Source organism: Columba livia, chromosome 13 (genome assembly GCF_036013475.1).
Source record: "Columba livia isolate bColLiv1 breed racing homer chromosome 13, bColLiv1.pat.W.v2, whole genome shotgun sequence".
In the NCBI taxonomy this organism is placed as follows: Eukaryota; Metazoa; Chordata; class Aves; order Columbiformes; family Columbidae; genus Columba; species Columba livia.
The window spans coordinates 5,861,411-5,887,039 of NC_088614.1; the positions used below are offsets into that span (position 1 = coordinate 5,861,411).

Sequence of the window (25,629 nt, forward strand, 5' to 3'; positions counted from 1 at the left end):
CAGAAAGAGGATCAGCTTTGCTGCAATGTCTGACTTGAGCACCGGTGTCAGAGCAGCATGTACAGCACCGCTGAGGGTATCAGACACCAGAACACGAGTTCCCGTTATTTGGCAGATCCCAAAGCCACAGCCCAGTGTGCTGGAAGAATCCTGGTGGCAGCACACAAAGCACACCTGGCATTGCCGACAAAAACAGACGAGAGAAACATCCTCCTCTGTTCCCTGGCAGAACCAGCGTTATGCACAAATCCCACATGAATTTCTTTTCCCTTTTCATCTGGGGAGAAGAGACAAGATTTATTTGGTTTTTCTCCATCTGGTGCACATTCACAGTAAGTAAAAATGAGTTTTGTTTCCAACATGCGTCCAATCAAGACCTCAGTGAGAAAGAAAAATCTGTGTTTCGAGAAGCCCGGTGTCAGTTCCCACTTCTGGCCACACAAAAGCACCCAAACAAACCAGGATTCAAGGTATAAATTATTTCACAGAATATACATTTTAAAGGGACAAGTACAAATATTACAAAATGAACGGAATCACTTTTAAAATACTTATATTTGTTTAACCGTTAAAAACAGACACACAGAAAGAGGTAGCAAAGCTAACAATTTTCTGCTGCTCCGGTTAGTGTTGCCTGCATGCACTGGGAACGTTACTGCAGAGCCACATCTCCGGACAACTTTTCTGGGCAGGACTGCAGACAACTCGCTGGTTATTTCTGCCACTGCTATGTGAAGGACCGACGCAAATCCACAGGCTTACTACCAGCTCTTTCACGTTGTCTGGCTTAATGAAAAGGCATTGAAAGAAAAAGGTTGTCTGTGATTTACTGCAGAGAGCAAGAGAGAGCGGGAGAGAGAGCGCGAGCACAGGGGCAAGGGAGACCACAATCAAATGTCAGAGAACACCGGGAAGTCGCACTTGCTCTGCCACTGCAAGAGAAAGTACGGCAGGTCCGTGGGTCCCAGAGTTAGGACAGAGTATTAGCTTGGTCCCATGGATATCAGCATCACTCGACAGACTCAAAGCCAAAAGCGAGGCAGAAGTTGGGGGAAGCTGCACACCCGGGTTGCACACGCGCTCTCTCTCACACCCTGTCAGGCTTCCTGAGGGCCCAGCAAGGGCAGCTCAAGAGCTTCTCCCATCCAACGAGTAATAGCGATACATTAACCCTAGGACCAGGGCTCCGAAGATGGGGATTAGCCATGTCGACCAGAAACTACGGGGAGAAAAAACAAAACACACACAACATAAACCAGAATAAAGTATGGAGTTAATAATTTGTTCAGGACATTCATCGCTCGCTACCCGCCTGGTTTCAGCCGGGAGCTCTGGGAGCCCTGACAGCCCCTCCGCGGCCCCGCACGCACAGCTCGCTGCTTATAAAATAGCAGCTGAAGTGGTGACATTTCCAGCCTGGCACATACAGAAACCAATTTGGGGGTTCTGTCATTGGTGGTTGCTTTTCCTTAAATAAGTCAGGCTGTAATTTGTGCTGTACAAACAGCTGGGTGGACACAGGCATGGAAATTGCTGCAGCCATCCCACAGCAGATCCTCCTCACTCGCAAACCAGCGGCCACAGGCTCAGCATCAGCAAAGCGTTCTGTGTCAGCCACGGAAGACTGGGGCCCTGTTCCGGCTGTCAGCACCCCTGGGTTTGCAGCTAAATGGGGCTGCTCATGGTAAAGATCCTCCAAAAAAACTTATTTTGGACCATCTGCTTGCTGGAAGGGCAGTGCAGTGATACCCCCGGGGTTTTTTTTCTGCTCATTAGGGTTAATATGCAGCTCTCCAAACAGAGTCTCCTAACCCCTGAATATCTTACTCTTATTTTGAGGAGATACTATACCTTGTTTGGCCTGAGGATGTCATACTTGGATTCTGCAGGAGGAAAGAGGGAGTTAGCAGGGGAAAAAAGAAACACGAAACATGTGCTAATAAAACTACAATACTGAACATGCAATTACAAATACAGAGGAAAAGTAACACCCCTTCCCTCCCAGACACCCTCTGTCACAAGCATGGAGGTTTCTGGGGACGTTTGCCCTCATCCTCACCTCCACGTCCTTCCCATCAATCCCATCCCTCTCCAGCCTCTTCCTCAACGGCTGCTGCTGCTCTCCAGTTTCATCAACACCTCCCAAACAAAAATCAGGTTTCCTGCCCATCCTAAATGGAGTTATCTCCATTTCTGGAGAGCCTCAGCACTTGCTTTTCTGCCATAATACATCCAGTGGATGCTAAACATTGACATTATCTGTGGGGAGCTACCTCACAACACTATACATGTACAACTTTTTTTTTTTTATTTTGGTGGTTCCCTCCTATTTATTTTTACGTTGCTGACTTCTCTCTCCTGCTATTATTTTTAAATTGTACTTAGGCCTGCTTTTAAAACAGACATTGCTGCTGCCGGCAGAGCTGCCCAACCCGCAGCCGGGCTGAGCAGAGCCCGCAAGGCGCATGTTTACCCCTCTGCTGGGATTCTATTATTACCCGTTCCCTCACCCCATCCATTTCAAAAGCATTTTTGCAGCACTGTGCCCTGTTCTAATCCAGGGCTACCTGAGTTTTAAGCAACACCAATGATTACCGGGGTGCTTAACAGAGAATTCTTGTTTCATAGCCAAGCCCACGGTGGCTGTGCCCGTCTCCTGGCTCAAGCATAACAACACTAACAGTTCAGTGGTCAGGACATAGCCGGTAATGCACAAAAAATGGTCTGTGGCTCAAGTTGTGGAAATAACATGATGATATCAGGGGAGAGAGGGCACAAAAAACCACTTCCAGTTTCACAGAGGTGACTGCTGAGCTTCAGAACAAAAACAAAGCTATAATTTGCTTGCAAGATTTATTCATGACTGCAGTTTGTGTAAACATAAAGCCGCAGGCTCCACAGGGAAAAATTAAAAAAGTGTGTGACAACTTCTTTGTTCATTTTGTGAGCATAATATTGTCTCAACAGCATTAAATTACAAGGGAAAAGTAAACCACTAATAGCTTACCTTAGAACCTTCTGTTTTGCGATCATGCTGTCAGGGGAAAAAAAAAAAAAAAAGAGAGAAAAAGATAAGCACTGACTTCAAGAGCAACCTGCAGTGTTTATTGAGGGAATTACTCTGTACACATCCCTCATCACAGGGGTAATTGCCAGGACTGGGTTTTCAAAGGAGTTGTTCCTTCAGCACCCAAAGGCACCAAAGGTGTCTGTAGCAGGCAGGAGGCTGGCTTTTGCACCCCTGTGATCTTACTCTCCTGAACTCGAAATTCCAAGGCAAAGGGATGCTATGGCACCACCAGCCAAGGAGGGAACCAATTAGATTAACTTCTTTAAGTGCCACTGATTTAATTGTAGTAAGAAATCTGCTCTGAATGGTGGAAAGAGAAGACTTGTTTAGTTTTGTTTCCTCAGAGATCCTCTTTCCCCAGCTGAAATCCCAGACAGAGACTGTGTAAATCCCTGAAATACTCACTTATTTCTCAAGACACAGTGTGTGTGTTTACTGTGTGACACAGAGGACCATGACACTTTTACATGGTCCCACCCTGTGTCCTTACCGGGTGGACCTCCCCAATGTAGTACTGCTTGAGCATCTCCCTGGCGTCTGTGGAATGCCCAACATCTTCAAAGCTCTCAGTGGCATCTCTGCCTGCTTGTTCGATCAAAACTTCTTCTCCACCTGGATGCTGGAAGAGAAGATTTCAGGTGAGCAAAGGGCCAGGTGCAAAAAAGGTACCAAGAGACTCAGCAGCCTTTCTTCTAAATCTTCCTCAAACCAACATCACCACTAAAAACTACCAAAGACTCAACTGTCTGACTTCTCCTTCAAGAGCTGACAGAGAACAACATGTGCAGCACAGCCTGGGAAATACCACACATAGAATAAAAACGCTCCCGTGATTCTGTAATGGACTTGTGCAAGAAAATAATACAAAATCTCTTGCTTGCAGAGGAGCCTCTCCTGCGGGATTTTCTCCTTAAGAACTTTTCTGAGGCAACTCAGCTGCCAGTGAAGCACAAGCCAACGCTGCCTTCACGGGCACCAGTGGAGGAAATCCTGTTCAGACACTACTGCACAAAATACCAGGGTATTTGGCTGACAGGCTCTCTCTGCAATGCAACGAGGAATGGAGAAGAACAGAGGAGAAGTGCATTGTGTCTTCCAGCGGCATAAGCAGGAACTACTCCATTGTAACCCCACCAATACTGAACCTGATCCAGTGCACCACCACTCAACAATCAGGGGAAAAAAGCATAAAATGTCAAGAAAAATTATACTGTTTGACACCATATACCAATTTCAGAGTTTCAGGAGGTTCCACAACAAAAGTACCGAATCCACAGAACACTGCCCCGTGATGGTGGTGGTTCTGCTGCAGCAGTCACCGCTGCTGTCACACCGAGCCGTCCCAAGTGACAAAACCCGCTGCAGTTCTGGTCTCCGTGATGGGCTGGGCTCTTCTCTAGCACAATCAGTACCAGAATTCAAGGAACAGACTGGCAATGGAAAGCACTAACCCCAGACCCAGCAACATACAATCCCTTTACAGTGTGAGTGTGAACAAATAGTGCAGTTCAAACTACCAGCTAACCCAGTCAAACCAATAAACCTTCCAGCTCCCGAGTGCACACACAGGGACTAACCCGGTTTTCTGGCGTATCGGGCACCAAACACACAGTTGAGGGGATGAGACTTGTTCTCCACTGCCTGAAATTCCTCTCCCAGCCTGGAACTGGAGATGTCAGACATCTTACATCAAAGGACCAGCACACCTGTTTCTCTCTGTAACGTCCTTTTCCTTCCCACAGGCACAGAACAGTTGTCATTGTCCCTCTTCCTCCAGCTTTTCTGGTTTTGCTGCCAGAAGCCCCAATATTCCCACTTGGCTGTCAGACTCATACTAAACATACCCTGTGTGGACCCAAAATCAGCCCAGTTGTTTACTCCAGTGAGTTGCTGCAGCCAGTCCCACAATCCTCATCTCAGAGCTCTTTATTTTGAATAAATCCCTTGATTGTCCAGGTACGTAATAAAATCACCGTGGAGCTTTCTCAGCAGCCCTGAAGGGCAAAGTCTGCGGTCAGGAACACAGTTTGGTCAGTCATGAGATGGCTTTAGCTGTAACGCCAAGCACGGCTCTGCTCGCTCGCTCCCTCCATGCCCGGCTGCAGGTCTCACGGCCATTTCTCCCACGCTGCCTCTCCTGCTCCCTCGATCTCGGAGGCAGATCAGGGGCTGCCCTGGCAGAAAACCCACCTACAAAACGAGGAAAGGAAGGGCTAGTCTGCGGGGTGGCTGTGAACAAGCTCACTACGTGTCTCTGTCCACACAAGGGGGTCAAGGGGAACATGGGCTGCAGCAAGAGCACCCTGTGGATAATCTGTGCAGCCCTGGTCCCCGGGGCAGGGTGCTGCACACTGTGCATGTCACTCACACAACCGCCCAGTTTTTGGCTATTTTATAAGCACACTTGCAAAGATCCACAGAATCCAGGGGACAGAAAGTTGGCTGGTTACTTTAAGCCTTCTAGAAGAACTCCTCAGGGATGTCGCACCAGAAATCTAATTTCAGATGGAAAAATATCAGAACTGAGTTTGAAGACTATAACCTTGCTTTCCTCATCATCTGCCCTAAAAGTGCAGGCAAAAACCTGCAGTGACAGGTAACGTGCAGCAGATATTGGCTTTTGGGGGCATCCAGTCTTTGCTCGTACAAGACACAAGAAGAATGGAAAAGCACAAGAGAAGGATAGTAAAGTTTACTCCTCTTTACATGTTTGGGTCTGAAGCCTTTTTACGCACTTGATAAATCCACAAGTGAGAAAAATATTTATTTATTCACATCTGTCTTTTGCTACAATCACCAAGCCAAAAGAAAAAACTTCACAACATTTTGGCACTTTGTTTTTCTCAAAGGACTCCCTCCAGACAACCACAGCTGCAGCCAGACAATTCTTACCTTGTCCTACCCCAGCAAACGCAAAGCCAGACTATTTACACAGGAAGACATTTACTTTGCCGCAGAAGTTCTCAAAGCTGCAGCTCCTGCAGGAAAACATGAAAACTGGAAGTGTTGCAAACAACAAAGGGACAGCAGGAGGGGACCAGGATGCTCTGCCAGGGGGTCTGGGGGACACCCCAAACCTCCCCACACTCCAACGCTTCCTGCTGCAGCAGCTGCTGGCAAAAGCATCATTTCAAAGCTTTGAATCAAATTCTCCAAATTCCAAGCTGGCTCCAGAGACCCAGTTTGCGAGACTGCTGCAGTCAGGAGTAATAACATGTATTCTAGCAGTCCAGTCACCAAGATTTGGGAGAAAATCATACTATTGCCATAAAATCATCTTGGATTTCAAATAATCCCACTAACTCCAGGTGCTCGCAGGCTCTCTGAAGCACAGATTGCAGTCTCAAACACCTATGAAACTGCTGCCTTTGCACATCTCCTGCATTTTGTTCACATTCTTACAATTCACGTGATAAGTAGCAAAGTCTACTACTGTTACACAGTAGATAACAAAGTAAATCGGAAGTTTAAACTGGTCAAACTTCAAAGAACGTGCAGCCTTTGAGCTAAAAGCTGACCTGCTGTACCTAGTTTGCAGGAATCACAAAGCAAAATTGGACAATCTTTTCGCAGCAAGGCTCCTTTGCTATTGCACAACCACTCTGAGGTTACGCTCCAGTGAGATTCAGCAATCCTGGCCACATCACTGGGGAGCAAAGGCCAGAAAAGGCACCCATTAGACACCCCTTCAGTGATCACATGGGGAATGTGACCTACTGCAGCACCGACCGCTGCAGCCACGGCAGCTCAGAGCTCCCAAGCAGAACCATTTATCAAACAAATACAACTTCTAAACAAGACAAACACTCCTGGTTCTGATCAGCTACACATTGTTCTCCTGTCACTCGACTGATTACAGTGGGGTAACAGATAGAAAGTGTATTTTTGCCAATAAATCAGGCCTTGATCTATGTTGACAAGTTTCACTACGTCAGCGAGGGGTATCCACAGCAGAGCGTTGTGTCAGCCACGCTGGCACACTTCAAACACTGGCCTTATTCTTCTGCCTCTCCCTAGACCAAGCAGGATTTTTTTCATGTCAGAAAAACAAAAATGAGATAAAGGGCAATGCAAAATGTCATCTCAAGGTAACATTCAAAGCACTGTTTAATGTACTGTTCACTGCCTGGCTTGCTGGAGGCAGTGAAGTGTTTTTCTGGGCTCATTTCTAACACTGAAGGTGTCCCAGGGAGCAAGAACCAGATGCTGCCTTACACAGAGAACACAGAGATGAAGAGCGTGACCGTGACGCAGTGTCCATGCTCTGGAATGCAGCACCATCCACACTGAGGAAAAACACGTTGAAAACATTTTTCCAACTTGTAAGCCTGTAAAGCGATAAGCAGCAACCACAACTGGAACACAGAGGCAAGTGTGAGACAAGGCACACGTTTCTGTAAGTACCGTCTCAACATCCAGCTGGTTTTGCCTCTTCTGAAACTTGCATGGTTATTTAGAAAAGCCACAGCGAATTACTTTTTCATATTTTTGCCTTGTCTTCCCCTGAATTTACTTAACCCTCTTGCATCCACAACACCCTTTGGCGAGCTGGTCTGCTGTTGCATGGAGAAACGCGGTTTGTTTTGAACCTTGCTCCAGGTTCCGTGATGTCCCCTGGTCTGGTACTAGACATTTAGATGCAGACACACACAAGATATGTCAGAAACTAGTGGAGTAACAAAGTTCTCCACAACACACCCGCCACCCTGCCCATTTCACTTGACCAGCAGAGGTAGCGGGAGCCACGGCTTTGCATTCCACTGTCTCAGGAATGTGACGGGTGCCGGGTCTGGCCTAGTTTAGGAACCCAAACACAGGACAGGCTGTGCACGAGGAGTCAGCTGCTCCGAAAATCCTCCCGTACCAGCTGCAAAACTCCTGGTCTTGTGAACTGACCCTGCAATAGGAATCTGAGCACCTTAGTCCTGCTCCACCATTTAACAGCTTCCTGAGTTAGGGCCACACTATGTAGATTTGTCCCCTTCCTACCCCGACTACAAGCTCTTTACGGTACAGTTTGCCTCTTGTTGTAGACACACGTGACTAAATGTGCAACTGGTCCTTCAGTTCTCCTGTAAAACAAACAGCTGAGCACCAACTGATTCTTCCTGCCTCTGCTGCTCCACAGCACTGAGCTGCTGTGCTTTCACCAGGCACCGTCCCACGTACTTTTCTTCCCAGCACACTGGGTGCCAAGAGACTCTCTCCAGCAGCAAAGACCCAAGAACAGCCGCTGCTCTTCAGATCCCGCACCTGACACCGAGGCGCCCCTGAGCAGCGCTGGAGAACACACGGCAGACACGGGGGAGCAAAGGAGCGAGCAGCCAGGAGCCATTTACGGTCCTGGGAAAGCAACATTTTTCATTATAACAGCCATAAACAGTGCAGAACCGGCTACAGCCCAAGCCACTGTAGTAAAAGCCACCCCCGCCCCCCTAAGCCCCCCCGGCCCCGTCCTTCCCCCGCCGGCCCCTGAAAGGACGGGCCCGGGACGCCGCCCCGCCCGGCCTCACCTCCTCCAGGAAGCGGGTGACATCATAGACGCGCCCGTGGATCACCATCCAGGCCTCGCGGCTGGAGTTCCGCTTCCCCACCTCCTCCAGCGTGTACAGCGGCCCGGCCTCCGCCGCGGAGCCCGCAGCCTCCGTGCGCTCCCCAGCCTCCATGCTGGCCCGTCCGGAGGCTTCGCGGAACGACACGCGTGACCCACAGCAGCCGCCGTAACAACACCGCGGCCGCCTCCTGTTGCTTATTGGTGCGTGGCCACTCCCGGCCGAGCCCGCTGGCCAATGGGAAGTGAGCGGCACGAGCGGTGGGGCGACTGCCGGCGCCGGCTGCAGCCAATGGCAGGGCCCGACGCCGGGCGTGGGCCAATAGGGAGCGGCCAGAGCAGTAGGGCGGGAAGGCGTTGGCCCTCGGCCCCGACTGCCCCCGGTTCCCCCGAGCCCCCGGTTCCCCCGGCCCAGGACCCCGCGTTTCCCCCGGCGGCGGCGGCTTTGTGCTGCCCGACTTCACCCGAGCGGGGTGCCTGTGAGCGGGCTGTCCGCGGCCGCATCCGTCCCGGCCTCTGGTAACTCTCCCAGTCGGGCCTGTTGGGCGGGCGAGGGGATGGAAATCCTGTGGAAACCGGGGGCGCCTGTTCTGTCCGGGACCGGCTGAGCTGGCAGATCCCCTCCCAGGGCCGAGCCGCATCTCTGTGACAGGCCCGTCGGGGTGTCCCTGGAAGCAAACGCGATGGGTGCGAAGACAGGGAGTCCCAGCAGTGGCTGTTTCGTCAAGCAGGTGTGAGGGATGTGCTGGCAAGAACCATTTGTCAGAGTCCCTTAGCTGAGCGGTTTTGCTCCTTTGGCGGCTTTTTCATTCCACTGCCAATCGGAGCTGCTTTTGCACTGATCCTTTAGTCATCTCACCAATCTTTAAACTGAGCCAGTGTTCTGGTGTCCTTAGATTGGTGTATTTGTGTTGGTGTCTAAGGGTGTAGGTCTGGTGTGGGTCACTTGAGAAGTTCTCTCTTCCCTGCCAGCCACATCAAACAGGTTTAGGGACAGAGGAACACTTTGGAAGCTCAGGAGCCCAAGTAACTTGTAAACCTGATGGGCTTCATCCATAAAGTTGCATTCATGGCTGTGGGATTTCTTACCCTTGCAGTGCGGGTAAAATACTGGACCGTGGACTGTTTGTTTTAATATAACTGCTGAGGAGGCAGAAATGCCCCATGTTGTAAGAAGTGCTGACACTGTTACCAACACTGGCTAAAGATTAAAGGAATGAGCAAAGAGCACTTGAGCAGGTGAACATTGGTGCTATTTGCTATACTTGAGATTTTCAAAGGAGCTCAAGTGAAGCACGTACCTGTACTTTGGATCTCTGTGGGAACAACACGTACCTAATGGTGCAGCCTGGGAGATTTATCAACTCCAGGATGTTACGGTAAGTGCCTATGCTGTCTGTCCAGCCCACTTCAGGACAAGGACAGGTCAGCTCCCTGGAGACTTCAGGCTGTACATCAAACAGACCTGGGTCACTCTGGTAGGAAAGCAGGGTGTCGTCCATGACAAGGGAGAAGGAAATCGCTCCGGTGGTGCCTGCCAACCCTAGTCTGTAATCCAGTTGCTGTTCTAACACACAACCTTCACACATGGCTGAAATTCTGGACTGAGACATGGCGGCTGTTTGTCATATGCCGACCTGGCCTGGCCTGGTTCTGCCAGATTTGCACAAGGAAATGGGGAGGGAGGTGCAGTTGAAGAAGAAATAAAGCCACTGTGGGGCATGAAGAATAAAGCGTGGACAGAGATGGCATTTGAGCCAGATCAATCTAATCTGTGTAGGATTCAGCTCCCTCCTGTTGTCAGCATGTTTGCCATTAGAAAGTCAGCTACAAATCTGGATACACCACAGCAACAGCTGAACTTCTCTGAATGCCTCGCATCCTTTGGTACTTTTGGTGGTGACTTTTCCTCATGCAGGCTGTATAGCCCTGGTGCCTCAAGAGGTTTGATTCTCACAGCCGTAGCACAGAGTGTTTGTCCTGCAGGCGCACTTACTACCTTGTGTTCCAGCCAGCTTGCTGTCTTTCATCAGAACTCTTACTCACACTCTGCTGGCGCAGCAAACGGGGGTTTCTGCTGCTCCATTGGCCTGGCAGGTATCGCAGCACACGGTTGCATGCACCGCCCTGCCTCTGCTCTAGTGCTCCGGTGAACTGGAGGCCTTTGTGGGGCCATCCTCTAAATTAAACTTTAGGACATTTTTTGATGCAGCCATAAAGCTGGAGTATTTCTCCGCCTCTCAGGGCTTTCAATTATGCTAGCTTTTTTTTTTCCCCACCGAGGCAATGCATGCGCACGTGAAGTCCTCCTTTAAACGCACACTCATACGCGCTGTTGCCCAACAACGTCTGCAGGGAGTTCTGGCCGGCCCAGTGCCAGAGCCAGTACTGTCTGTGCATGCCTGGGCTGTGCGAAGCTGCCGCCAAGGTCCTTGGCCTCCTTCTCCTCCCAAGCTCTGCTGCAGGCTGGAGGGCGCTGAGCTCCCAGCCTCCTCTCCAGCGATTTCGCAGTAATACAGATACTTCACCTGTAAACGCAAAATCTTCTGTTTGGGCAAGCCCGTAAATTTACTTAATCTGATATTAATGCAAGTCTTAGCCTGTTGTTCTGAAACTTCTTCACAGTTACCTAATTGATAGCTCACTCTCAACACAGCTTAAATATTGAGCTTATTCCTCTTCTTTTCATCCTTTCTGTGTATCTTTTTCAAGTCATTTCTGCCAGCCCCATCCCTTGGTTGCATCACAAACCATGTCTCTCTTTCTAGACCCTGCCCAGCACATTCCTGCCTGTCTCGGTGTAAGGGTGAAGCACCCGCCTTTGCCGCACATCGCTTCACAGCATCGCTTTCTGCAGCCTGCTCGATGCATTTCCAAACGAGTGCTTTGCTTTTGTGCTTCCTTCTCCGCAGCTCTTGTGCTTGGAGGGTTTCTCCATATATTTTGCAGAGCAATCTCGTCACCCTCCTCAAGATTTCCCTTTTCCAGTGACAATGTTTCACTGCTGCCTGTTTTTCCATAGATGATCACTGCCTTTCTAAGACTACTTGGCGCAGGATCTGTTTTGCGCTGGTGTGTAACACAGTGGATCCCGGTCTGTGACTCTCCAGGCACATTAGTGACACAAATAATGAGCCTGGTAACACATGAGTTCTATATTTATTTATTGAGCAACAGAATTCAATCGCTGCTCTTCCTTACCATTATCAAGCCCAAACAGAAGTCAGAAATCTGTGGTGTGTGTCGAGAGAGCAAGCCCTTCAGCGCAGGTCGTCTGCCTGGTGCGGCACTGCACATTGTGACCAGCTGCCCCGCTGATTTTCCTGTTTTCTTTTCCACTGTAACTCATATGGAAACACACGAGACCACAGCAACGTGCAGATCTTGTTCCCTGGGATGTTTTCTTTCATCTGCAATCACTTCATCAAAATCCATAAATCACCTAGTTTAGACTAAAAAGCACAAACATGACTGTAATTTGTGCCTTCCTGCGTGGTGTTTCTTTTGGCATGCAAAACGCCAAACCTTTTCCTGAAATATTGCTGATGACACCAGGCAAGGACTGGCTGCAACTGGACAGCAAGGCCACGTGCTTTCCCGCTCCACTGCCATCGTCCCTGTGTCCTCCTCATTCGCCGCTGGACGTTCTTGGACAGTGGTTCGTGTTTCTGTATTATCCCTGGCAACCCCAGTTCCGGGCGGGTTCCCCAGCACTGGATGCTGTGAACACACAGTGGGCCCTGCAGACTGTGAAACGGGGGGAGGGCAGCCCCGGCTATGTTGCCAGGGCTGTGTCCCTGTCGCACACCCTCTCCTCGCTCCATCATCTCCTCTCAGCCCCGGAACCGCCTGTTGGTATCTGCGTATCGTTCCTACCGTCCCACAGTCGTGTGACAGGGTTGTGCCGCACCCCTCGCTGTCCCTAGGGCAGTCCCACTGCCCCGGGTGACCAGCCACACCTCTTTCCCGCACAGATTATTTTTATCTCCCTTTGTTTGCCAATGAAAAATTCCCTCACAATTTTACTGTTTTCCATTTTCGCGGGGATTTTTTTCGTGTGTGTTTCCTTCTCCCCTGGCTGGGCCGGCGGGAAGGGAGGGTCCAGGACAACCTCATCCCAGAGGAATATCCACGTGCGTTTCCACCTCAGGTGCGATAGTCTGGAATGGTGTCAGTCATGTTCCCTGGGCCAAAGCCACACGGCGTCCGAGCAAGGGACATCCCGCAGTGGCAGAGGAGCAGCCTGTAGCTGGGAGGATCTGCTTGGCCTCCTCAGGCCACCAGTTCCTCCTGGCCCTCGCGCTGGGCTCCCCGGGAACCAGCGCTTCAGGTTCGTTGAATGAAGTCTGAATGACTCTGGGGAAATCTCTGCCCCAAGACGCTGAAACAGGAACCTTGTGGTGTTGTTGCGGGTTCACGGGAGGGATTTGCAAGTGTCTGCAGTACAAGGAGCGGGTGCAAAGTGTGTGGAAATGTCCTGGCTGTTCAGCAGACTGCACAGACAGAACAGCCGGTTGTGCCCGGGACCGGCGCCGCAGCGCCCCGCCCGTCCGCCAGAGGGCGCCAGCCACGCCGAGAGCCGCAGGCGCAGCCAGTCCGGCGCGGTGCATGCCGGTCGCAGCAGGCCCCTGCTCCGTGTTACGGTTTACTGCGCCTGGGGCGGGGCAACGGCTCGGTGTGACCGTCACTTCCGGCGGGGGTTTGACGTCAGTTCCCGGCGGGATGGCGGGGAGGCGGGCGCGGGTGGTTCGGCGGAGGGCGATGGCGGTCCCGGGCGGCGTCCCCGAGGACGTGGTGAACGGCCACGTCCTGCACTTCTACTTCCACCAGGCCATGGCGGCCTACTGCGCCGGGCGGAACCGCGACTTCCGCCAGCTCCGCGACGTCATGCAGGGTGGGCCGGGCCGGCGGGACGGGAGCGGGCGGCGGGCGGGGGGGAGCGGGGATGGGGCCGGGCCGGGCCGGGCCGCGCTGACCTGCCCCCTGTCCCGCAGCGCTGCTGGTGCGGCCGTTGGAGAAGGAGCCCATGGTGGTCCAGATGCTGCGGATAATGCAACTCCTCTCGCGGATCGAGGAAGGCGAAAACCTCGGTGGGTCCCCGAGCTCCCGGCAAGGCCGTGGGGGAGTCTTGCCTGGCAGCCCAGCCCCAGCTGGAGCGTCCCTGTTCCTTGGCTGTGTCTGCAGCTCCTGGGAGCTGTTTCTGCCCAGAGCAGAGCCCTGGGCTGCAGCTCTTAACCTGGAGGAGTTTCCCTGGACAGTGAAGGGCCAGAGAGCGTGGCCACTTGCATCTGCGCCATGCTGCCTCAGCCAGGAGTAGTGTGCTCAAACCCGCACCCTGGGCTCTCCTGCTGTCCAAACATACTGGAACAAGCTGGAACACAAGAGGTTCCGCTTAAATTTGAGAAAAAACTTCTTCTCAGTGAGGGTGACAGACACTGGCCCAGGCTGCCCAGGGGGGTTGTGGAGTCTCCTTCTCTGCAGACATTCAAAACCCACCTGGACATGTTCCTGTGCGACCTCACTTAGGTGTTCCTGCTCCAGCAGGGGGATTGGACTAGATGATCTTTTGAGGTCCCTTCCAATCCCAAACATACTGTGATACTGGCCTTGTGACTTCTGCTCAGCCTCAGGGATTCTGAAATGCTGCCCTGGGTCAGTTCTCTGCAGTCAGGTGCTGCTTCTGTAGCTCTTGGTGCCTGGGGGACGAACCTTGCAGCTCGGACCCTTGGCAGTCAGCCTACCATTCACCTTCATCCTCTGTAGCTCTAGAACATGCAGTCAAACTGAGCAAATAAGTTACTGGCTCTCTGTAAGGCAGCACAGTGAATGTCTCGCAAACCAATGGCTGTGAATTCTTGTAGATTGTACCTTCGAGAGAGAGCTGGAGCTCACGCCCCTCGAATCGGCCATCGGTGTCCTGGAGCTCTTTCAGAGAGAATTCTCTGTGGCTGAGAAGACAATGGAAACTGTTCAGAAGATGGTGAAAGAGGCTGTAAGACCATTTTCTTTTTCAATAAATGCTGTGTTCACCTTTGGTTGTAGAAAGGTCTGGCTAAAAGGCAGTGAGAGCTATAGAATTCTTGTGTAGAATATTGTAGTTAGAACCGACTTGGCCGCAAATGTGGTGTATGTACGTTCACGGCAGTTAGCGTACATGTTGTTGCTCTGTGTGAGCTGGCGCTAAACTGGTACCCGTGTGCTGTTCTTGATTATTATACATGCGTTTCCCAGGCTGATGTCGAGTGTATGGTCGGTTTGATGTCAACAGAGAAACTGGCATTTTTCTTCTGTAGGCTGTTATCGTCTGCATCAAAAACGGGGAGTTTGAGAAAGCTTTGAAAATTGTCAAGAGGCACATGGGGAAGGAGCCCAAGAGCCACGTGAGTGTTGGGGGAGTGTGCGATGTGTCTCGTGGGGTGTTTGGGGTGGAGGGAAGGGGCACTGTGACCTGGGTCACAGGCGTAAGAGGTTTCCCTTTCATCACAAGCATCTCTAGGAAACCTGGGCAAGAAAAAAGGGAGCAAGTGATGAAAGGAAAAGGGCCCTCTCTGAGTGACAGGCCCTCGGTGTAACATGTTTTTAAAGCTCGTTGCTTTGGAGCTCTCTCCGTCACGTTCTCTCAAGGACCTTCGTGAGCCTCCCAGGCATCAACACTCATCCTGTGCCTCGAGGTGAACTCGAGCAAGTGCATCAGCAGGGCTGGTTCTGAGGGCAGAGTCCCCGTCCCTGTTTTCTGTCAGCGGTGCCGTGTCTTGGGCACCAAGAGCAGGAAGGCAGAACTGCTGAAACAAGGTGGTTCTCCCATTCCTCCGGCCTTTCCCCAACCTTGTGGCAGTGGCAGCTGGTTGTTCCTGGAGAATGTCGAGTAGGAAAGGCCCAGTCCTTGCCAAGTGCCTGGCTGCTGCTCTTGTCACCTGTGCCCTGTGCCCGCTCAGAGTGTTCTCACCTTTCCTCTAGAGAAAGCAGAATGAGTTGCTGGCTGCCATCCGCGAGAAGGATGTCACTCATCCCATTGTCAAAAACTTCTCTTACAAGAACTTCCAGCAGAGCGTGTTTCAGTTCCTGAAGAGCTATGTGGACGATTCGGAGCCGCTGCTGCTGACGGTGCGTGTCTGCCTCACTCAGCTGCTCTCCTGTGCTGCTGCAGGAGAACAGCGCGAGCTGCAAATCTGGGGAGAACTGACACTGACATGAGGCAATGAAATACAGTCATTTGGCTGCTACGTGCCTTCTGTGCAAGTAATGAGTGAGAGTTTAGGCACCTAATTAGCAGTGGGTTAAATCCAAAATACTTTGAATTTTGTCCATTCCTAGAAGGTTTATACAGCTGAGCATATTTTTTTAGCCTGTGTAACAGGTTTTGATTGATAGATGTGAGCTCTGTACACGGTGCCGCTTGACCTACAAGTAGCAGCTTAAAATGCCTTTGGGAGGGGGTGAAATTGGGCTGTCGCATGAGGAATCACTTTTATAATGGTTCTGTGCTTTGTCCAAGATAATGAAGAAGGCTTTGAATTCAGAACGTGCTGAAGGGCCAAAACGCACATCAGCGACTCCTGGGTCTGCAAACAGGCTGAAGGACCAGGCGGCGGCTCCACAGCCCTCAGGCAGGGCAAAGGGCTCGGCAGGAGCTGCGGAGACAGCAGTGGAGCTGGACGGAGCTCCCAGCCCTGTGGGAAGGACAGAGGAGCCTGCGGCTGCTCCTGAGCCCATGGAAGGAGTTGGTGACTCTGCAGCAGCTCCCAAGGCCATGGAAGGAGATAATGACTCAGCAGCAACGCCCGAACACATCACAGCAGTGGTTAATGTCTTAGAAGATGCTTCAGAGCCTATGGATATACCTAAAGAACCAGCAGCAGCAGCTCCAGAACTTCCAGGAGTGTCCTTCAGGGACACTGACAGGTGGGAAGAGCAGTCTGGCCCTACGCTGTGGATGAAGTTTGGCAGCAGTTCTGCTCCCAGGGGGAGTTTGCTCTGTCCAGGCAGCTCTTAATTCCCCAAGTGGGTCTGCCCAGGCCGGCCCCAGAGGCCATTGGTATAGGACTTCTGTAAAATAAAAACGTGAAGGTGTTTAGGTTTTATTTCTGAGAATACATATCTCATCAGTAAGTGAGGGTGGGAGGGCAGTGGCTGTGTGAGGTTTGCTCTTGGGGAGCAACCTGTGGGGTCTGTGGGGCTCAGCCAGTGGTCAGGATTAGCAGGAGAGCACCTGGGCTGTCTCTGGCTGGGAGTCTGGTCCTGTTCTCTCCAGACCTGCTTCTCCCGCACTGTTGAGGCTGCAGGTTTGGCAGCGCCCACTTGGATAGATTTTGTTTGTACCCAGGGCCATAGTGAATGGTTAGGGGTCACACCAGAGGGGAAAAGCCCAATTTCAGTGGAGTGGAGCCATGTTGGGGAAACCTTTACAAGCTGCTCAGTTATGTTTGTTTTGTAGGCAGCCCCCTGGAGCTGTAACCACCTATGGGATGTCTGTTCTGAGAGAAGCTTTCAAGATCCTGTCGGACTCCCAGGATTCTGACGCACTCTTCACCAAACTGGATGAAACAGACTTTTCTTTCCCCAAGCAATTGTCTCCTTCTGTATCCCACAGAACCAAGAGACGAAATGAAGAGGAGTATCAAGATCATGACATCTCAGACTCTCCCAAAATATCCCATAAGGGCAAACGCTTGTTGACCATAAGCGAACTGGTCATGGAGCAAGACAGCCTGTGCAGCGAGTCGAGTGAGAGCCCAGACTCTTCCCAGGAGCCAGTTGTATCTTCTGCTTCCAGACCTGTTCAGAAATTGCCTGACCAGCCTATATCTTCTCGAAGTGCCAAGTATGAAGCCCGTCTCTTGTGGTATATTGTAACCTGCACCAAATCCTTTGACTTGCAGCTGATGTTGGTGGCATGAACAACAAAAATCTTGATTCAGGACTGTCTTGTCCGCTGGTGTGTGCGGAACTGGGCAAAGTAAACTCTCTGTCCTTACAGTTGACGTTTGGTTAATGGAGGGGGAAAATTATCTGGTGGGGAGTCCGAGGTTCTGCAGTTTGGTAAAAGTTCGTAGGTGCATTGTGTGGAACAGACCAGACTTTCTTTTCCACCTCTTGAGTGATACAGCCCTGACCCTGCATAAGGTCTTTTCTCCCCAAAGCTGTGCTAGCTCAGGAACACCTACCTGGCTGTAGCTTTCTGACTTTCCCGAGTATGAGTTAAACCACCTTCCAGCTGAAATGACAGCAGTAAAGGAGGCAGGGGCACATTAGGGCTTTTTCCTTTTTGTAAGGATTTCCCCAAAGCAGCTTACTGGCTGAAGTCTCAAATTAATGCTGGTACGAGACTCTTGAGGCTCGCGAGTGTCTCCTGCAGACTGTGACAAGGGTGTGGTGAGGGTTCCTGCTCAGATGTCCGAGTTGCTCTCCTGTTGTTTGGTGAGGCTGCACAGCAGCCAGCAATGGTGGTTTGGAGTGAAACTGGGAGGATTGAGGAATGCTCAATGTGTTTGAAAAGATAAGTAGAACAGTTGCCCTTTGTTTCCTGACTTTGGAATGCTGAGAAGCCTGAGGTTTGGTTTGGAAGGGTCACAGTGCTCTGTGCAGCTCGGCTGCCCTGGAGATGTGTTGGGATTGTGTTTGTGAAGCACAGGAGAGCGGCTGCGGGCGGAGATGTGCTGTGGTGCTGCTGGCGTTGATGCAAACATGGTGAAATCTCTCAGATACCTCTCTCTGTCTTGCTCAGGATTAATTCTCAGATGTGACGGTGAGAAGGGATTTCACTTCCTCGAGTCACTGGGAATTTTACCTAATAGACTTCCTGCTTTTTCAAGGACTTGCAAGTCGTGACACTTGATCTCTTCTGCTTTCTATTCAGTGAGGAAATGAGTTAATTTGGAGGGTGCTGGGGAACACTGTGGGGATGGGATGATGTTTTGTGAACACTTCCAGAGCAGAGTGTGGTGGTGACTGCTCCGGGAAGGGGCCAGACCCGGTGACTCAGGTGCGATCCCATCCTGTGCCGGGTGCCCGGAGCACAGCTGCTGCTGCTGGCTCAGGCGGTTCTTGAGCTTCAGCCCTGCTGCTGTGCAAACTGGTTTCCAGTTCATCTAGGAAGTGATTTATTGTCTGGGCTGCTGGTGTGGGAGTCTTGTCTCGAAGCCTCAGAGAGTCGGTACTCATAGCAGTGGTGCTAATGATGTCTGTTTGGAAATGGAATCGTGTGCGCCTCTGTTGGTAGCTGGTTCTCGGATGTTGATGTGCAAGAGGTGCCCAGTAGCGCAACCTCAAGTCAGGACTGAGAGCGGTTATTTTCCTGTGGTCACAAATGCCTGGATGCGATAGCCTTGGGTGAACCTTGTGAAGTTGTTTTTTTAAGAGACTCAATCTCATGAGTTTGTGCTTGAGGGTCGGAAGCAGCTGATGGCATTGAGGTGCTTGATCTCACGGAGAGGCCTCTGTGGCTTGGCTGAGCTCAGCGCTGTCAGCAGTGAAACAGTAAGAATTAAATGCTGCTTGGGAAGGTTTAAGGGCTTCTCTGCTGAGCTGTTGGCAAGTCTGTGCTGTACCAAAGGCCTGGGCTGTCTAGCTGTGTGTGCTGTGAGTGCTTAATTGTCTAGTACCCAGTCACTTGCTTCTGCAAACACAGGTTGCAAAATACAATATTTAATTGTATTTGAGTCTATACTGCACACCATACTGTGCAATACGGGCTCCTGAGGATTCTGTCCACACAGAGGGGAGCGCAGGAGGTGGTGCTGTGTTTATATATTGCTTTATGGGTGCATTTCTCTGTGCTGTGTGCTCATCACAGACTTGCTCCAGGTGCCCTACACCTTCTCCCCTGAAAACATTCTCCCCAGCCAGTGGCCACATCAAACACTTGCCTGCTTTCAGGTCCCTCCGCGGGCGGTGGAACAGCTCGTATGGCAATGAGGAGAAGGACAGCTGGACGGAGGAGGATGAGCTCTTCTCGGATGCTGGTAAGGACAGAGCTGCTGTTGCAGCAGTTAACTGCTGATAATCCTGGCTCGGGTTCATTCACAGGCATCTTGCTGCCCTTTGCATAACTGGATTTTGAAACCAGAAATCCTGAAAGCCCAAAAAAATAGGTAGCTGTCCAGCTTGGAGGTATTTGTTCTTTGTCCCTCTGGCTTGACATCCAGGCCAGAAACTCCTGTTTGGGTTTCAGACTAATCACGCTTAGCTTAGAGGATATAAATATTGGAAATACAACTCTTTCCCTGTTCCCACTCTAGTGCCATGACATAATGACTGAGTTTACCTCTTCAGCTGATAAGTTTTCCAGTCCAGTTCCCTTTGCAGCTGGATACAGCTCCACTGCTGAAAAAGAGCGGAAAACGGGCGTCTTGTTCCAACTTCAACATGCAGTGTAGCCACGTCCTGGCTGTGTGCCTCTGTTCTTGACATTTTTGTTTAAAACAAACCGAATCTTGCTGGCAAGCTTTACACAGAGCAACTGGAGCTTGGAGCAGAAAGGCTGCACGTGCTACAGCTGCAGAAGGGGGAGAGAGAATGGAATTTGGGTTTATTGTCTGCCATGGGGTGCTCTCCTCATAGGCTGCCTGCTCAGTGCGTCAGTTCAGCCCCCGGCAGCATCTCAGGTCTGTACCCACCCATGTTAGAGTGACTCATAATCCTCTTGCCTTGTTTTTCAGCGTCACTTGAGACAAATGGCCACAATGCTACTGTCTTTGGTTCTAAGAAACAGGTAACGTAGAGCCCGTAAGTCCGTTCATTAAGGCCTGAGATGGGGACGTGTCCGTACAGAAGAGCAAACTGTCGGGCAGTTTTCTGTGTGTAGGTGACGCTGCTGCGGCTCAGAGTGCGTCCCCAGCAGCCGGCGGGCTCTGTGCTTGACACCCCTTTCTGTGCTCAGAGCTGGGTTTGCTGGGTTCCCCGCACGCGGGAGAGGTTCAGCATCTCATTTGGGTGAGGGACCTGCGCCCAGCAGCTGTTACCTGGGGAGAGGCCCCGACTTCAGTGCTGCTCAGCATGCTCACCCATGCGGGCAGGATTGCTGTGGGTTCCTGTGCTGCTGCACACCATGTAGCACTTTGTTCTTACAACTGCTTTCTTCAGTTACTTTGCATTTTGCTTCCAATACAAAAATTCAGGGGACTTGCAGACCTGAACTTGCAGATTAATTATTTTTGTGCTGTACTTGGGCCCTGTTCCGTGGGGTGTAGGCAGTGAGCAGTCTGTCTGCAATGCTGTTGCATCAAAAGGTGACTTCTCTTGTACGTGTTCGGTGTTGTGCTTCGGGAGGCAGAACTTCTCCTGAGCTGTTGCTGCAGCTGAGCAGTACTCTTATTTGTAAGAGTTAGAGAGCACGCCTACAGAGACTTGACTATTGAGCGGTGTGTGCAGTGGACAGGACACCTCTCTGCCTTTCCTTCGGGCCTGGCACAGGTGACAAGGGGGAGCCGATGTGCCGGGAAGGGGTTAGTGCAGTTCTCTGCCCCTTGCAGCTTCTCCTCTGCTCACCCTGCGCTGCTTCCCCGCTCTCTTGTAGAAATGGACCAGCCAGGAGAGCGAGTGGATCAAGGACGGCGTGAAGAAGTTTGGCGAAGGGAGGTGGAAAGCCATTTGCGAGAAATACCCCTTCCAGAACCGTACCCCGGTGATGATCAAGGATCGCTGGCGGACCATGAAGAAGCTGGGAATCCTCTAAAGTCAGGAGCCATGGGACCTTTGGTGCAAAACTTCCTGATTTTTTTCTTTTGAAAGACGGACTGGAGCAGCAGCAGTGAGGAGGCTGCTGTGCTCATCCCCGGGGGTGTTGGGCTGGCGTGGTGACCCCGCCAGCTCACGGTACCCAGAACTGCTGCAACAGCTGGAAACTGCATCTGACCAGAACCAAGGAGCCTTGTCTCTCTGGTTGTAGCTGTGAGTTTGGGTCTCCTGCGGTGGCAGAAGCTGCGCAGCCTAGTTGCACAGAAACACCTGGGACTGGGACCCTTCCTGCCACCTGCAGCCTTTGCAGAACACATCCGAGCCCAGAGGCTGTGGAAATAATGGTTTTCTCTGCTCAGTGCAGGATAATCCCATCAGTGGCTATTGTTGTGTTTTAACTGTCTAAACTGTGAATTGCTTGTTTTGTCTGTTTGCGGCCAGCGTGCTGTGGGACAGCACTGAGTCCCAGAGCTGCTGGGCTGCAGGACATTCAGGCCAGGTCATTGGCTTTGTGGTTTTTTTTTTTCCTTCTTTCACATTTCTTTCTGCTTTGTAGATGACCTCCCAGCTTTGAGGCTTCAAAAACATTATTTTGTTTCAGTACTTAAATGTTGGTTGTTCCCATGTTAGAAGTTGTAGAACTTACTGATTTTGGTCGTGTTGTACTGACACTTCTCCCACACAGCCCCTGAGCGAACGAGCCCCAGGGCACTGTTTCTTACCTGCAGGTGCCAAAGCTGGAGCCCATGTTCCACTGCCCGTCTATAAAATAAAGTTCCTTTCTTGTTGGATATTGAGAGTTGGAATAAGTGTGAATTTGCACCTTGGGTGGGAACGTGGCAGTTTGGGGGGTGGTCCCTGCCCACCCTGGGACCCCCGTCTGGTCTGGGGGTGTCGGGTCAGCAGTGGTTTGGGTGTCAGCAGTGGTTTGGGTCCCACCGCGATGCCCCAGAGGTACAACTGCTGCTGCAGCAGCAGAGGTGCAGAGCAGCAGCTTCTGGATGGGATTTCTGATGAGTTCAGGGGGGGGCAGGGACCCTTTCACCTCCCAACTCTGTCCCTGCAGAGCCAGTGCTGAGTATGAGTCTGTTTGGGAACACCTGCGTCCCCTCTGTCCTTCAGCCGCAGCTGTGGGACCGCATGCCCCTGTCACCTGGCTCTGGCTGGGCCTTTCCCTCCCCTTGGGCTTGTCAAACCCTTTCCCTGGGCTCTGAGCAAACTGAGGCTGAGGGGCTTGATGTGAGCCACGAACTGGGACAGTAAGTGTCTGGTTGTGTCCCATAGGAAGGAGATGTGTTCACACCACACAGGGAGTGTCATAGCAAATGGCTGTTGTGTGGGGGACTCTGCACATCCTGTTCAGGCAGCCTGGGGAGAGCCTGGGTGAGTTTCTTGAGGTAAAAACACTTTTCCTGCTCAATTTGCTTGTTCAGAGGACAGAGATTGGCAGAGTGTTGGTCTGCAAAGGAGCGGGGCTGGCTGGGGACAGCTTTGCGCTACTGGGGACAGCTTGGGGACCGGATGCTGCTTCACCGCAGCCTCGAGCTCTGCCAGGGGCTAGGCTGGGTTGGGTCCAACACAAAGGAGCCGGACCAGCTCCTGCTCTGCACCGGGATCACCCTAAGGATCAGAACATGTCCTGCTCCTCTGACACCAGCCCTTGCCCTGCCAGCAACTGCTGTGGGGCAGTTAATGGTCAGTTAATGATTATCCCTGCCCTGGTCCTGCTGCTGCCCTGCCTGGCAGAGAGTGCGCTGGGGTGGGACACAGGATACTGGGGCACAGGATGACACTGGGAGGCAGGATGATACTGGGAGGCAGGATGCTGCTGCCGGTGCTCGTGGCACTGCTGGGCCCTGCTGGCTGCCCCGGGACCGAGCCCCCGAGCGGGTCTGCCCAGGACTCCCCCTTCCAGGGGGCGGATCGCTACGATTTTGCCATCGTCATCCCTGCCGGCGCCGTGGAGTGCTTCTGGCAATTCGCACGCCGGAGTGGCAGCTTCTTCTTCAGCTACGAGGTGAGTGGCAAGGGACACGTCCCAGGACGCTGCCGGAGCTGAGCAGCTGCTGACAGGGACTGGGAATGGCTGTGCCGGATCAGCCCCACGTGGCAGCAGCTCCGTGGCCGGCACTGGCTGCCTCCCCCGGGGACCCGGCAGGTCTGCGCTGGGCAATCCTCCTCACCTCGTCCTGCAGCCAGGCTCTTGGGTGGAAGGCGACCCCGCGGGATGAAGCCCATGCCCTGCTGGTTGAACTCCAGACCTGCTGCCCCCAGGGTGAAGGTTTGGTCTTTCAACAGAACAGCCCTTGGTTGGGGCTGCAGTCACTTGGGTGCTTCATCCTAGGGATCATGCTTTTTAGGCATCATCCATCCCATTTGATTTTCTAAATACCTGTTCTAAAACCATAAAGCAGTGCTGAGAGCTCTGGATATGGTCAGAGCTCACTGGCAGGGAGCTGTGGGGTGTCCCAGCACCGCTGGGCTCTGCCCCTCGTCGGGCTGGCTGGAGGCCGCGGCACAGCCCTCAGCTCTGCCCGAGCTGCAGCACAGCCCCATCTGCCTGTCCCTGTACCTGTCCCCTTCCCACAGGGTGACCTGCAGCCCTTTCATCTCCTGTTCAGAGGAGGCTGGTTGAAAGAGAGCTGGGCATGGCCGTGCCAGTGCTGGCAGCTTCCCTCGGCTCTGCACTCGGCAGATCCACCCCACGGGGACAGGGCTCAGTCCTGGGCTCGGCACAGCTTCATTTACCCAACTCTCCGGCATCTGCGGTAGTGTCAGCAGCACCCGATCCGGGCGGTGGGGAGCCAGATGGGGGTTGTGGGGTCTGTGTGAGCACCTGTAGCCCCATGAGCAGCGCTGGGAACCACAGGGTTCCTCACCCAGGGCTGCAGGCTGGGTTTTTTTCTCTTACCTGTAGCTGGCAGCTCGCTGGAGGCCATTCCAGCCTTGGCTCACAGCGATGAAGGAGACAGCTCCCCACAGGACCCCAAACCCACCCCCAGCAGAGCCTCCGCTGGGTCCCTGCCCTGCGTGCGGGGGCTCCTGTGGTCTCCCAGCTGTGTTTCCTGGGTGCAGTCAGACCCACAAATGCCCTATGGGTGTTTCTGCCTCCAGGTCCAGCGGGCGACGGGGATCGGCAACGACAGGAATGTCCGGGCCACGGCGAGTGACCCCAGCGGTTTCCAGCTCGGCGCGTCCCAGCACGTGCGGGGACAGATCAGCTTCCCCACCAAGGAGACAGGTCCCTGGTCCCGTCCCACCTGTGGGCAGAGCAGCAGCTCCAGCCTGCCCAGACAACCGATTGCTCTGATCGCAGCTCCGTCCCCAGAGGGAAGGACAAGCATCGAGCGCTGGGGACAGCCCCAGCTCTTCTACCAGCGAACAGCCTCATTTCTCCCCACAGGGTTTTACCAGCTGTGCCTGGACAACCAGCAAAACCACTTTGGCTTCATGCAGGTGTATCTGAGCTTTGGTGTCTACTATGAAGGCTTCACTGTTGAAAACAAGCAGCTGGGAGAGAGGAAAGAGCTGAACGACACCCTGGAGGCAATTGGGGTGAGTATCAGGGTGACCGCAGGGTGCTCTGATGCAACGGGGCTGGGCACGTCCTCCCAAGGGAACCCAGACAGGTGTTAAGCTGCAGCTGAGCTTAAGGCTGAGCCGGGCAGACAGCTCTAGGCACAGCTCGGCCAGCGCCGGGCTTGGCCATGGCCCTGTGTCCCCCTCCCGCAGTTCAGCACCCAGAAGCTGCAGCGCCACATCTTCCACATGTGGCGGTTCTACAACTTTGCCCGGATGCGGAAAGGGGCCGACTCCTTCCTCCTGGAGTCCAACCAGAGCTACATCAACTGGTGGTCGATGGCTCAGAGCTGCGTCATCGTCCTCTCCGGGCTCCTGCAGCTCCACTGCTTGAAGCGCCTGCTCAACGCGCAGCCCTCGGGCAGACGGCAGTGCTAAAGCAGCGCCCGGAGCCGCGGCAGGACCAGCGCCCGCTGCTGCTGCCCACAGCGCTCCGTCAGCGAGCTGCTCGCTGCAAAGCGGGACGGGCTGGATCCTGCTGCCAGGAGGGAGCGTTGTTGCTGCTCCTGCCTCCAGCTCTGGCCCTGCCTCTGCTGAAATGACCCCGACAGAAAAGTGTGAAGTGATTGCCTGAGCTCTGTGTGCTGTGTGCTCTCTGTGTTCATTGAATCCCTGCCTCTCTGTGTCCCAATGTGCTTTTTCTGCCAGAACTCCAATAAAGGAGTCCCCGGCACACGCTCTGGGGAGCATCACAACCCGCTGCTGCCGTCCCTGCTCTGCCAGCCCAGACGAAGCAAGTCCTGCCCCATCCCTC

General features: G+C 52.7%; 3 protein-coding genes across 4 annotated transcripts; 2 read left to right on the forward strand and 1 right to left on the reverse strand.

Moving 5' to 3' along the window:
• Positions 1-464: 464 nt before the first annotated feature.
• Positions 465-8,837, reverse strand: LOC102086041 (cytochrome b5). Its single transcript, XM_065028323.1, has 5 exons — positions 8,584-8,837; positions 3,561-3,689; positions 3,008-3,034; positions 1,852-1,883; positions 465-1,219 (listed from the first exon to the last, which is right to left on the reverse strand). Exons 1-5 carry the CDS (start codon positions 8,734-8,736, stop codon positions 1,129-1,131), a joined length of 432 nt encoding a protein of 143 aa, XP_064884395.1. The 5' UTR covers positions 8,737-8,837; the 3' UTR covers positions 465-1,128.
• A 4,472-nt stretch (positions 8,838-13,309) lies between these two features.
• On the forward strand, positions 13,310-22,087 carry TERF2 (telomeric repeat binding factor 2). 2 transcript variants are annotated; one of them, XM_065028260.1, is made up of 10 exons: positions 13,310-13,515; positions 13,616-13,711; positions 14,483-14,613; positions 14,915-15,001; positions 15,579-15,725; positions 16,117-16,523; positions 17,056-17,442; positions 19,497-19,582; positions 20,279-20,331; positions 21,136-22,087. In XM_065028260.1, the coding sequence occupies exons 1-10, from the start codon at positions 13,344-13,346 to the stop codon at positions 21,292-21,294; spliced, it is 1,725 nt and encodes a 574-aa protein (XP_064884332.1). In that variant the 5' UTR covers positions 13,310-13,343; the 3' UTR covers positions 21,295-22,087. The 2 variants fall into 2 exon arrangements, with proteins under 2 accessions (XP_064884332.1, XP_064884333.1); XM_065028261.1 differs by having other exon boundaries at positions 17,212-17,442.
• Positions 22,088-22,876: 789 nt separating this feature from the next.
• Positions 22,877-25,541, forward strand: TMED6 (transmembrane p24 trafficking protein 6). Its single transcript, XM_013367778.3, has 4 exons — positions 22,877-23,313; positions 24,411-24,537; positions 24,700-24,851; positions 25,029-25,541. The coding sequence occupies exons 1-4, from the start codon at positions 23,083-23,085 to the stop codon at positions 25,251-25,253; spliced, it is 735 nt and encodes a 244-aa protein (XP_013223232.1). The 5' UTR covers positions 22,877-23,082; the 3' UTR covers positions 25,254-25,541.
• The last annotated feature ends 88 nt before the right edge of the window (positions 25,542-25,629 follow it).

Bases quoted from the DNA above. Each gene is read 5' to 3' on its own strand.
- LOC102086041 (XM_065028323.1), bottom strand. From the start codon at position 8,736: ATGGAGGCTGGGGAGCGCACGGAGGCTGCGGGCTCCGCGGCGGAGGCC. The intron at 3,690-8,583 runs GTGAGGCCGGGC...CTTCTCTTCCAG, and splicing joins TCACCCGCTTCCTGGAGGAG to CATCCAGGTGGAGAAGAAGT. The intron at 3,035-3,560 runs GTAAGGACACAG...TTCCCCTGACAG, and splicing joins ACATTGGGGAGGTCCACCCG to CATGATCGCAAAACAGAAGG.
- TERF2 (XM_065028260.1), top strand. From the start codon at position 13,344: ATGGCGGGGAGGCGGGCGCGGGTGGTTCGGCGGAGGGCGATGGCGGTC. The intron at 13,516-13,615 runs GTGGGCCGGGCC...CCTGTCCCGCAG, and splicing joins GCTCCGCGACGTCATGCAGG to CGCTGCTGGTGCGGCCGTTG. The intron at 14,614-14,914 runs GTAAGACCATTT...TTTCTTCTGTAG, and splicing joins AGAAGATGGTGAAAGAGGCT to GCTGTTATCGTCTGCATCAA.
- TMED6 (XM_013367778.3), top strand. From the start codon at position 23,083: ATGACACTGGGAGGCAGGATGATACTGGGAGGCAGGATGCTGCTGCCG. The intron at 23,314-24,410 runs GTGAGTGGCAAG...TTCTGCCTCCAG, and splicing joins GCTTCTTCTTCAGCTACGAG to GTCCAGCGGGCGACGGGGAT. The intron at 24,852-25,028 runs GTGAGTATCAGG...CCCCTCCCGCAG, and splicing joins ACACCCTGGAGGCAATTGGG to TTCAGCACCCAGAAGCTGCA.